Source organism: Paralichthys olivaceus, chromosome 18, assembly GCF_024713975.1.
Source record: "Paralichthys olivaceus isolate ysfri-2021 chromosome 18, ASM2471397v2, whole genome shotgun sequence".
Taxonomy (NCBI): Eukaryota; Metazoa; Chordata; class Actinopteri; order Pleuronectiformes; family Paralichthyidae; genus Paralichthys; species Paralichthys olivaceus.
The window spans coordinates 3,018,359-3,031,373 of record NC_091110.1 but is presented as its reverse complement, the minus strand read 5'-3'; the positions used below and the strand labels follow the sequence as shown (position 1 = coordinate 3,031,373).

The following is a 13,015-nucleotide window of genomic DNA, read 5'->3' as shown; positions in this document are numbered from 1 at the left end:
TTTCTACTGCTGTGGATTCAAGCAAGCTTTTGTTTTCCTACATAGTCTTTAAAAACTTCAGCAACAGCTGCTGCGTTGCGCCAAACAGTGTGTGTGTGGCAAGAGAGCAACTGTAAAGCAAATGCCCCGGCCACCTGCAACTAACCATCATTTGGCTTATTGCTTAGTTCGCAGATTATTTTCTGGACTGATCAGCAAATTGTCCTGCTACTCACTATCAGAAAATAGTGAAAGATTTCCGTTGTTAATGTCCCAAAGATAAATAGACCAAGACACATTTTATCCAAACATCAGTCCAAAGCTAAAGTCTGTGAAAAAGTGAAGCCAAAATATCCTTGATACAGGTGCTGCCATCTGGTGACAGCAGTAGTGATCATGGGGTGGAGCCGCGGTGTTGAGATCCTGCTTATTCACACGCTCGACCAGTTGAGTCTATCTGAGCTGTCAATCACAATGTTTCACAGAAACAGAAGCACCTGAACATACAACATCAGTGAGATAAGAACCAACTTAATTGACAGAAACTAACCGCTAGATGGTGTTGAGCAAGTAACCACAAGAAAAAGCCACTTGTGCCTGATCCCAAACACTACACCACCAAAATGTCTTTGATTTGTACATTTTAATTTGAAACATGTCCTATCTACTACCATGGAAGAAGCTGGGTTGAAGAATTTTACTATAGCCAGCAATCAGAAGGCGATCGCCAGGATCGCTGTGAATCATCCAGGTCCTCCATCTCCCACATTGCAGCCTTGTCTTATTGAGTAACCCTGAGTTTAGGACTCCAACTGTTTTAGTTTCTATCCCGGTCATTTATTGAAGTTACTGAGTTTTTCATCAAATTGCTTCAGTTTTTCTGTGTAAATTGAGTAACCAACAGGAAACCGATGAGAAAATATGTCATAGACATCTTGTAAAACATTATTGATAAATTTGACAGCAAGCCAATTACAGGCAGATCAATTCATCTATTTTGAATGGGTCTGTAACCCCTTATTTCATTTTTGATTTTCAGTTAAGTGTTTTTAACAATCACAGAGCGGAACCACAACCAATCAGAGCTACAGATTTGAGACATTGCACATTGTGACAGAAGTGGTTTTGGTTTATGCTTCTTTTAAAGAAAAATATCAATACCGCTTTTTTAATACTGTATCGACCGCAGATTCAACAGACCACTTTACATGAGTGGCAGCCATCTTCGATGTTCATGAGAATGCTTCAGCAGCACTCCCATTGGACGTTCCTCTGTCAGTCATCGTATCAAACCCAACGACCAGTTTCAGGATTGGCCAAAATCTAAGGGGGGGGGGGTGAATACACATGAGCATAAGCTCATTGACCAACAGATTACTGTATTCTTGTGTAGTGCATTTCTAGTCTTTACAACCACTCAAAGCACTTTATGCAACGAGTCACATTCACCCATTGACACACAGATTCATAAAGCGCTTCTATATATAGCACTTTTCTATTACACGTCATACTCACACTGCTAGCACAGCTGGCAGGACTATTTAAAGTTCAGTGTTTTGCCTATGGACACTTCAACATGAGGACTTGAGGCGCCACTCGCAGCCCTTCTGGTTAGTGGACAACCCACTGGACCCCCTGGTCTGGTTTTCAGGCTATCTGACAGTTGGGCCTAGTTTACAGAATAAACTGACTTGTACTGAATGTCAGATAATAGAGATGTCATTATTCACGAAAGCCCAGGTTAAAGCCAGAAACACAAAAGTTCTGAGTTTGCTGTCATAGAAAATCAAGACGCTAGAGTTTGGAACAAGTGAATATTTGAATTCCTGCTAAAAAAAAAAAAAAATTTTAAAAGATTTTTGCCTTTGAGATAAGTGGTTGGTTTCTGATGCCCGGAGATATAAAAGACAATTTACTTTCAGAGAAAAAATCCTCAAATCCATCAAATTCAAAGTGGACAGGATTTATCAGACCAATAGTCCAAACACAAGACAAATCATCACACCTAAGATCCTCAATTAATTGATTATCAAAATGCGGCTGGATATTTATTTCCTAAGACTTGTTTCGCTTTTTAAGCAAGAGGAAAGGGCCCTCCTACCCTTGACCGTGTGACACTCAACAGTCAACTCTTCCTTACTGCCAACATTACTGCAACAACCTGCTCGTGTAGATACATGCTGCACAACATCAGGAGAATATGTCCCCTTCTCTGAAATGTGGCCAAGTTCTGGTCCAGGCTCTGGTCATCTCACACCTACACTACTGCAACTCCCTCCTGGCTGGTCCACCTGCTGGTGCCATCCCACCGCTGCAGCTCATCCAGGATGCAGCAGCTCCACTGGTCTTCAACTAAACTAAGTTCACTCACACTACACCGCTCCTCTGCTCCCTTCACTGGTTACCAGTGGCTGCCCGAATCCATTTCAGGACACTTGCGTACCGTGTTGAGAGCGGATCGGGCCCAGTCTACATCCAGGACATGGTCAAACCTACGCCTTGATTAAGAAGATGATGTCAAATAACCATCATCAACTCTGGTGTTTATATTTTTAAAAAATGAAAAAGTTAGTTGCACTTATATATTGCACTTACATGTAGCACTTGTGGTTTGGCTTTTTTGAAGCTATAATTTAGTTACATGATTCTTGTTGTTCTAGGTTTGTACCCTCATGGTTGAATGCACTTATTGTAAGTTGCTTTGAATAAAAGTGTCAGCTAAATGATATGTAATGTAATCTACCAGGGCTGCCGCTGCATTACTTAATGTGCCAATTATGGCTGCAACACCCTCAGTTATTAGATATTATTTCATGTGTTTTTTGCTTGAAAATGATTTTTCATTTCACATTGTAATTTTCCCCCTCCTCCTACCCTGAACATAGACTGCATTAAAGAACACTTGTGTAAAATGACACGAGAAAAGCTTAACAGCGTGGAAATGACACACGAAGCGGGGTGCTATTTATATGCAAACCCATGAACATGCTGCATGCAACCCATTATAGCTACTTCAGTTAAAATCAGCTCCATCTTGACAATAGCTCCGACAAGAAATATCAATAATAATGACGCAATGCAGACAGGGACCATTCTAGGAGAATGAGTACTTAGCTTTTCACGCAACATTTTGTTGCTACTTTGTGTGTTGTTACCAACCATCTATCCATCAGCTAACTTTAAATTATAGCTCAAATTCTTAATATAGTGTTTTCTTAAGTCCTTAGAAATGAATGATTTCTGTAAGATCACCATTAATACGTGTTTTTAACCATGCCATGCAAAGCTCTGTGTAACATGGATATCTGGTCTCATGTTAAAAAGACTGTCGACTGACAGAAATCAAACAGGTTCTGATAATCCATTAATTATATATTTTTTTTAAAATACAAAGCAAAATTATTCAAATTCAGATTATCAAATGGGAGAATTTCTTTTTTGTCTGCTCTGGTGTGTTTTGGATTGACAGTCCAAGAAAACAACAGGTCATCTCTGTGCATTTTCACTGCTTCCTGACATTTTACAGACCAAATTAATCAATAATGAAAATATTTGGCAGTTGCAGGCCTAGACTCATTGAATATGTGCAGGAGCCTTCAATGCTGCTTGTGGCATCTTATTACATCCTCACGCTGGCCTCAGAAGTAAAAGCACCGTAATTCTTGTCTGGATTTCACATTGATGGATTTTCCAGAAAGGGGTTTCTGAGTGCATCACGCAACTTCGGACAAATATCGGAGCTGGAACCAAATATTTGTTCAAGCTTCTCACATGTAATGATTTGCTCCCTTTCTCAGATTTATCCCAATATTATTATTCTTGGACTCTGGGGACTTTTGAAGGGTACATTTCTCACACTTCATTGGAGTAGAAATCTGTTAATAAAGAAAGCAGCAATTTCTTTGGCTCTTTTCTTTTCACACCAATTAACTTTGCCTGCAGAACATATAAAAGACCTCATGAATACACATTTCAATACAGGGATTTTAAAATATTCAGTCACAACATTGGTTATTGTGTTTCAAGTAGTTTTAATTAAGGAAGTGTTATACTTTTACTCTTGGAAAAACAAATCTGGAGGTTTGAGTCACAACTTTGTTTTAAGAAATTAACCTTTTCATTTATTTTTATAGTAATTATTTTTTAAACAATACATTTTCCATTATAAGTATTTCAAAATATCTTTTGCTGGTTTGTTCGGTAATATCATTCCTATAAGTAGAATCTCATTTCAATATAGTTCTTTTGAAGAAAAACACACACACACACACAGAGAAAAAACCCAAAACAAAAAGAAAACATCCATCAATGTGTTTCTGTCCAGGGTCTTCATGTGTCAGAAGATGTTAGTTGTTAAATCAGAAAATGTACCGTGGCTGGTTAGGACCTGACGTCTGTCCAGCTCTGTCCACGACACAGAGGCTGATGGCAAAGCTTATCGCTGATGCTCTGCAGAGCAAAGAGATCAGAGAAGCACCACTGTGGCTCCTCTCCAACAGCTGGATTTCTGGACTGCTTGTAGTGACACTTGGGAGCAAATTGTTAAAAGTCCCAATATATATATATATATATATATATATACATATACATTTGTCCCTGGTGGGGTGGGCTCCCACAAAAAGACAGTCCTCTTCCCACATGTTATCTCTCCAAAGCTGCTGTTCTCAAACACCAGGGATGCTCTGGTGTTAGGAAAACAGACGGCTCCTCGTTTTTAAATGTGAATCTTACTGAAAACGATGTGAATTATGCTTTGAAAATATCGCCAAGATTGTATGTATAACATAAAACCCAGCTGATCTGCACTGTAAATTGACTACTGGAGTCAAAAGCTTTAATTTAGTCCGCACGGCCCTTGGTGTTTGGTCTCACAGATAATCTTCTTCCCCTAACAAACATTTTCAATGAACGGCCCTGCTGCTGCTCGCCTCCATGCTGTTTGACAGCTCCTCATCTGCTGACCCATCATCTAACGCGGAACAGCCACCGAGTGACAGCAGCTCTCTTGTACATTCCCCCTCAGGTTCATCTGACTGACTTGCACGAAATCCCACCAACTACCCACTGAGGAGAGACCTGGTCTGAACAGGAATACAATGGATGCTAGGTTCTCCCCTTGGAGTGAGCAAGGAAAACATCTTAAACAGTTTGACTCCTCACTCTTAAAATATAATCTATGTCTCAAATAGGAAAGCATTCATTGGCTTCATTTCTAGATATAAAAACCAACTTGCTGGTTTTAGTAGTTTCTCTCGCCTTTCAGCCAGTGAGAAATATCTCATTTAAACATTTAGTCCACTTTTAATTCACTTTCAGAGATTCAAACGACCACTCCAACCCTCGACCCTACAAACTTTAGGATAATACACCAATTACTCCCTGCACATGTACTTTTTTACGCCACGATACTTTAGTAGGCTATAACAGCACGATTTGTCATGCACTTTATCTGTCTTTTTAACGGTTTTTTTTTAAACATTTTTTTTGCAAAATACTCCTATATTGCAGATCTGTCGTGTAACTGGACTAACAGCCGTCTGATTTCTCAGTCGTCCTCCACGTCGTCTCCCTCGGACTCATCCCTCCGCTCGTACATCTTATCCCGCTGCCTCTCCTGGATCTCCTTCATCTCCTCGGCGTATCTGGAGAAAGCTCCTCCGAATTTGCCCCAGGCTTTGAAGGGGATGGTGATAGAGTTCCTGTAGCTGGGCTTCACCTCGCTCACACGCAGGAACACCCCGTATTTGTTGGAGCCGACGTCGAAGAAGAACCGCTTGGAGTCCACCATGATGGAGGTGCCCTCGGGGAGCTCACCGTAGCCGCCGGCGGCCGTACCACCGACCAGCTCCTCGTCGTCTCCCCCGTAGTCATCTATGAGCTTAGCGAGGGCGTCTCTAAACTCTATTAACCCCTGGGCCGGAAGGGCTATGGTCTGGCCGGAGAGCATGCCGCCCACTGGGCCCCCGACTCCAAAGCCAGGTCCGCGGTTGACGGTCTGTCGGATCCGCAGGAACCTCCCCCGCTGGTTCTCCTTCAGGTCCAGGTAGTACTTGCGGTTCTCCCGGACGAGAAACTCGCTCTTGAGCGCTCGCCTGGGCCCGCCATCCTCCCCCACAGCAGCCTGGGCTATCTGCTCCGGACTGCTAGGCCCCAGCTGGGCGTAGTGCTCGATGAAATCCCCGAGGTAGTCACGGAACTCCGCCGCCACCGACAGCGAGAGGGTCAGGCGACTTTTGGAGCCCCCGGCCCCGACCTCTGCGATTTTGATGAACCTGCCCTTGCTGTTCTGCTTGACGTCCAGGTAGAAGCGCTTGTTCTGGATGTCGAGGCGCTTGGACGCCAGCTCCTGGGTCTCCTGGTCCCGCTGGAAGTGCTGGAAACCACCGCCGCCTCCCCCGCTGCTGCCGCCGCGCTCACTCCCACTGTCTCCATCCGCCATCTTCAGCTCCACCATTCGGCTCGTGCCCCTCTCTCCTGTGCAGCTGCTCCCGACGCGCACTCAACCCGGCGCGCGCCCCCGTCACGCTCTCCGTGAGTGCACTCCGCGGAGCGTCGTGATTGGCCCAACCGTTCGCCACTTTCACGAGTTCACGCAGTTACGGCCTGATCATTGGTCCGTCAAATTTAGTCAGTCACGCCCATATGTAGCATCTCTCATCAGCCATTGGTTCAAATTGAGGTTCCGTTTGCGTCAATCTTGTCCTACTCATCTCTTTTAAACTGTATTTTATTGTAATTTGTATTTTAGTGTATTTTTATGCACCGGACATCCTTTTCTATTTCCACTGTGTTCAATTTTATTCTGTATTTTATATTCACAGATGCATGTTATGTTTTATGTGTTTGGTTTTTCGTTTCTTCTGAGGAAAATTCCAAACAACTGAGTCGTGTGGCTATAAATATGACCATTGATAATATACTTTATAATGATAATTAAAGTACATTATATTAGGAAGTCTATCTGATTGAACTCTTGGTGGCCTGAACTTTCTTGATTAAACAATTTCTTAGAGATGCGACATCAACCTGGAATTTTATTACCAATTACATTTTCTCAAAACTTGGAGGCCTTATTTTATTTTTTTCTGTGCAACTGTAATCTTGGAAGAAAATCGCCTTAAAATGATCAAACTTTCATTTAAAAAAGCTCCTTTCTTGGTCTTTACTTTGCAAACACAGCTTCACACATCACAAATATTATATCTGGAATAATAGAGACATAATATATAAATACAAATCTTTATTCTTGGAAGACTGGTTTGTCCATGGTGTTTTTCTGGTTATTCAACGTTTTAACTCTAGTGATATATTAATGTCATTCTCTGGATTCCTCCCCAAATACAGTATCCCTGTACCACCAAAGGAATATGCCTTACTTTTTGATGCAATCAGCTTCTTAGAAACATTATTATCACTGGATTCTGTTGTTACTAACGTTCAAATCTGTTTTGCTCTAAAAAAAAGAACAATAATTACCAGAATATACGTGGTTTATTTTAAAATGAAATTGTCTCTATTCCAAATGTAATTTCCTATTTACCTGGACTGGAGCAAATGTGGGGCCTTCCCTCTAAATATCTTATTGAGATTAACATCAAGGAAGTGACTTTCAAACTGATTCATCATTTTTATACCTCCAAACATTTTCCACAGAGATAAATAAAAAGGTTACAGAAGACATCCATCACTTATTTGGTCTTGTCCCCTCTCAGCAAGATGTCTGTGCATTTATTTTCCAATAAATTGACTTGATGGATTTTCCCTCTCTTATGAAAATGTATTGTTTGTTTTTTACGGCAATACATGTCATGTTGCAGCTGAACACCCCTCACCTCCCCCTTCCCTTCCAAACATGAAAGAGAACCTGTGGTAGCCTTCAGTTGTCATAAAAACTCAAAAGGTTTTAGATTGTCCTGTCTGGACGACTGTAAAAAACACGGCAGCCTCTATAGAGAGGACCAGCCCTTGATATTTAAATATAAAGGGTTCATTCTAGGTTTAATAAAATAAAATAAAAAATTCATACAATTTAGATGAAACACACAGGTGAAGACATCACTAGGATTATTTTATATTCGATTTCTGCCAATAGATCCCTTTCATCTAACACACTGGACCTTTAACAGCTGCACCGCAACATACAGTACAGTCACAGAATGAAACATGATGTTTTTCCTCACATTACGACTATAACTTACAGTTTCAAGTTAAAGATTAATGCTAAAACATAACAGACAAGTAGAATAAGTATAGGAAAATAGTTATTGAGTCAGTGAGGTGGTTATGTTCTTTTTCCCGGCTCCCGATGCAACCGTTAAAGTGTTTCTGTTTATTACCGTTCTGATTAATGTCTAAAGCAGTCCTATAACTAGTGGTAGGGAAGAGAAGCCTTTTTTTTTGTGGTAACCTTTTTCTCCTGTTTTTGGTTAGGTAGGCAAGTAAGATCCCTGTATTTTCTTTTTGTCCCTTTTTTTTGGGAAGTTAGTTTGTTGTCACAGATTGTTTTCTTTGTTATTTTGGCTGTGCTCTTCCTGATGTTGTTTTTCTATTTTTACTAAGCTAAAAATTAAAAATAAATCATTGTTTGGACTGCCCACGAAATCTTCGGCCACTGGTTACACTTGGGAGTGGGGAAAGAGGGAAGCCATTTATGTTATGCTCTGGTAGCTCCTATATATAGGCCGGGCGTAACTGAGCAAGTAAGGATGCTGTAACAAATTATTGAGGGTAATAAATTGAACAAGGTTGTGTTTTATCACATATGAATGTCATTTTTTGTGAAAGGAAGAATGCATCATTTCTCATTGCGCAGTCCTTCTTTTTGGGTTCTGTGTATAAGCTGTGTGTGAACACTCAGAGCTTCAACTTTACATGAACTGGTTGTGTCCTAGTATTTCCTTGAACAATGTAATTGCATCTGCACTTGGTCTGATAGCACACCTGTCATGTATTATATAACATGTCATAAACTGTCAACGGGAAACATGATAATTCAGTTCCCAAATTGCACTTCTAGAAGTACATCCAATCAAGTACTCTGCTGAAATACAACTGTTATGTACTTGCATTTGAGCTGTTTAAACCCTAACCCTAAAATAGGATGCATCTAGATACAATAAAGAACCAAACATGTTAGGTCATTAAGGTTTGCCTCATCTTAACCAGCTGAAACATTAAAATACAGCTTGAACATTATGTATAAGTAATAATAATCCTTGTAATATATGAATATATACAAATTATCATATCATTCTGAATTGGGACATTGTGCTTGACAAGGACTTCATGTACATTTTGTTGTAAATACTGCAGACCTTAATCTATAGTTTAATGAATGGAGTTTTTTACAGTGTGATTTAGCTGCTTTTACTGAAGTAAAATGTCTAAAAACTTCTCCCATCACTGATTATAAATAGTATCAGTGGCAACATTGACCACCTGCAGTGTATTCATTATTGCATGACCTAATTCTGTCTACAGATGGCAGTATAGTTCTGTTTGCAGCTCAGGTGGACCCTCAGGTTGATGTTCCTCTCAGCAGTCCTGAGTGGGAATAATTCTACTGTCCAAATACTACTGTAATGTGCTGTACTGTAGCCCACTGTACTGTCTTACCCTGTAGTCTAGTGTACTGTTCTGTACTGTCCTTCCCTGTTGTGTATTTTACTGCTCTGCCACGTAGTATACTGCACTGCCGTGTACTGTACCCTATAGTGTACTCTACTGTTCTACCCTGTACTGTACTGTCCTACCATGTAGTGTATGGTACTGTCCTGCCCTGTACTGTACTGCCCTGCCCTGTACTGTACTGTACTGTGGTGCACTATAGGCTACTTTAATGTGCTGTAGTTTGTGCCTGCCCTGTGGTAAATGGTCTGTATTTATATTTGGTCTTCTAGTCCTGATGACGACTCAAAGCAATTAACAGGATAGTTCTACTTTCACTTTTTCACACACATTCATACAGTGCATCTATGTGCAGCACTTTTTCTATGAAAGGGTAAATTTGGGGTTTGGTATCTTGCCCAAGGACACTTCGGCATTTAGACTATAGGGAAGACTGGGATCGTATTGTACTGCCCTGTCCTGCTCTGTACTATACTGTACAGTACTGTCCTTTACTAACTCTGTACTATTTTCAGAGTATTTTAGAAACAAAAACAACAAATTCACAGTCCATTCACCTATTCATTTATATCTCCATATGTCATGGTGAAAATCCTGTTTCAAAGGAGGATTATCAGGCTCAAACACTTCAAACTGATACTCACAGCCAAATTTATAATCAAGTAGTGTGTGGGTGTAATAATTTTATTTTTTCAGAATAGTCGGATGAAGAAAATTCTGAAAGCTAATTAGAGAGATTCTCTTTGCTTTGCTTTTTTCTGGTTTTTAGTAGGTGTAAATATTTTTATCTTGTTGTGTACAGCAGTAGAAGCAGAAGATGTACAGAGATGTATTACATATGTTAAAGCAGTACCAAAGTAAAAATTCCATTATTAATTAAGTCATGCATTCAATATCTAACTTAAGTACGAGCAAAACTTTTTATAAATAACAGAAATTAAAATGTCTCCAGGTTATCTAATGCTGCTTTAAGACATGGTGGCAGAAATACTTAGATCCTCTACTTCTGTAAGTAAATAGCTAAAGTAGAAATATTTCATCTCAAATAAGAGAAAGGAAGTAGTATCATAATTGAAAGTACAGAAATGTTGGCAGCAAAATAAACTTCAGGTATAAAGAGTAAACAGACTAATTCTGCAGAATACTGGATCCTATGAATGTCAGTATTATGAATATATACTGTATATACATATATATCCCTGTTAGATCAAATATAGGAATGAAATGAAAGAAAAGATGTGTTTGAAAATACATCAGATGGCCTGTTAAGTTTGAATAACTCTTTTATTTAAGCAGTGTCATTTCACAGTGACATAAGAACAACAATCACTTCATAGATTAAAATTTAAATATATGCAAACTATACAAGCAGAGGTACACACATAAATCCCATTATTGCACACTACCCTGTTTGATTCCCGATTAAGATTTAAGCTTCACAGCCATGTTTGGGATCTGTTTCTCATAAACCATTCATTTCTGTTAGTGTCGATCCTATTAGGATAAGATGAGAACATTTTTTTCAAAAAGTAAAACCAATACAATCTTATTTTGTTTGACAAAATATCAGTTACGATTACAGCAGTTGCTCGTCGTCATCTTCATTGGACTGCCAGTGTTAGTAGTACTGAGGATAAGCCGAGTAGGAGCCCATGAGTTGAGACGAGGCAGAGGGGAGCATGACCCCCGGGAGGCTGCTGTACTGGTAGGAGTCCAGGGGCAGCGTTGGGACACTGGACAGGCGGGAGCTGTACTGCAGACTGTGTGGGTGGACGAAGGGGGCAGCAGCCGGGGCCTCCTGTGCTGCTGCTGCTGCTGCTGCAGAGTGGTATCTGGGGTAGGGTCCCGGCCTGTAGGACTGCAGCTCAGGATAATGCATGAACTGGGAGTTGATGTTTGCCTGGCAGGCGTGAGCCAGGGCGTCCTGCACAGTCCTCTTCAGCTTCATCCGTCTGTTCTGAAACCAGTTTCTGATCTAAAGGCAGAAAGAAGATGAAAGTTTCATGAGGAAAAGTTTACACCAAAGAACATTATTGGAGTCAAATCATATTCCTGGGATATAAACACATTTAAATAAATACTCTAATTAATGAATCCAAATGTTTTAATATAGACTTGTTACCTGTTTGTCAGACAGGTTGAGCTTCTTGCAGAGCTCGGCCTTGTCCTGTGTTCCCAGGTAAGCGTTCCTCTTGAAGGCCCGCTCCAGGCTGGTGATCTGCTCCGATGTGAAGGCCGTGCGAGGTTTCCTGCCCGATGGGGGGGACGGCGGCGAGGTGGACACACAGCCAGGAAGGGCCGAGGGGGAGAGGGAGTGACCCCCTTCACTCTCATACCCGGAGGTCTCCTCCTCTGTCCCGCTGCTGAAGCTGGCCTCTGTCACTGAAAGAAGAAGAATTCATCAAACATGGAGTTTAACTATTTAAAAAACATTTTAACTCTTTGACTTTGAACACAAAGTTATTTAATCTTCAAAACCCAGTTAGCTGTGAAACTGAGTAAATGTACTTAGTTACATTCCACCACTGTGATTGTTGGCGGCTGAAGGCCACTACTTAAAAACTGTGTTACAATTTAAGGTCACTCTGCATTGAAAAATATGTTTATTTGTTTCAAAGCTTAAATTGGTGTAAAACTTTTCTTCCAGTATTTTCATGTCATATATGAATTTAATACTCAAGTTAACTACAGTTCCAAGATAAGTATTTTAACTGCACTACTTATCAATGCCCTACATACAAGCTGTATCAGCTTGTTTCATAATTATTTTGGTAATATTCTACTTTATGCTATTACTAATAACTTAACACATTTAGCTCTATCCTACTATTCAGCATTTGAACATAATATAACACAATTTTAAGAAGTTGTAAGCTGAAAAGACTCAACACTTCTAGTCAGTTGTAAAGAAATGTGATGAAGTTAAATTTACCTTGATCACCGTGAGAGGTTTGGTGCTGGGGTGTGCTCAGGCTGTATGCATCCAGGCTCTGACTCCTGCTCTCTTCCTGTTGCTCAGGTACTTTTTCTGACTTTTGTCTGCAGTAAAAACCAGGCAGACTCTCAGAATGTGTCCCGCAGGCTGTGGGTCCGGGGGTCGGGACAGTGTCTGATCCCGCTGGCTGGCTGCTCTGGGCCATCCACTCGATGGAGAAATGTCCTCTCATTGTTACAGATTTTTTTCTTCTTCTAAAGAAAAAACAAAAAATAAGTATGTCCTTTGTTTTATATGGCAAAATCAGAAGTATAGCCTCTGTCCAGAGTGGAGGGGAGAATCTCTCAGGATGCGCTGGCTGGTCAGTCCTGGTGGTAGAGGAGTAGTAGCTGTGTCCTCCTGGCAGCCTGTCTGTATTTATAGGGGACATCCCACCTCATCTCAAACTCTCAGCCCCAAAGATCAAAGCATGCA

General features: G+C 40.7%; 2 protein-coding genes across 2 annotated transcripts; both read right to left on the bottom strand.

Moving 5' to 3' along the window:
- Positions 1-3,993: 3,993 nt before the first annotated feature.
- On the bottom strand, positions 3,994-6,928 carry purbb (purine-rich element binding protein Bb). Its single transcript, XM_020082391.2, has one exon. The coding sequence runs from the start codon at positions 6,431-6,433 to the stop codon at positions 5,525-5,527; it is 909 nt and encodes a 302-aa protein (XP_019937950.1). The 5' UTR covers positions 6,434-6,928; the 3' UTR covers positions 3,994-5,524.
- Positions 6,929-11,076: 4,148 nt separating this feature from the next.
- ved (ventrally expressed dharma/bozozok antagonist) lies at positions 11,077-12,909 on the bottom strand. The gene is made up of 3 exons (XM_020081820.2): positions 12,539-12,909; positions 11,729-11,988; positions 11,077-11,581 (listed from the first exon to the last, which is right to left on the bottom strand). Exons 1-3 carry the CDS (start codon positions 12,771-12,773, stop codon positions 11,225-11,227), a joined length of 852 nt encoding a protein of 283 aa, XP_019937379.2. The 5' UTR covers positions 12,774-12,909; the 3' UTR covers positions 11,077-11,224.
- Between the last annotated feature and the right edge of the window lie 106 nt (positions 12,910-13,015).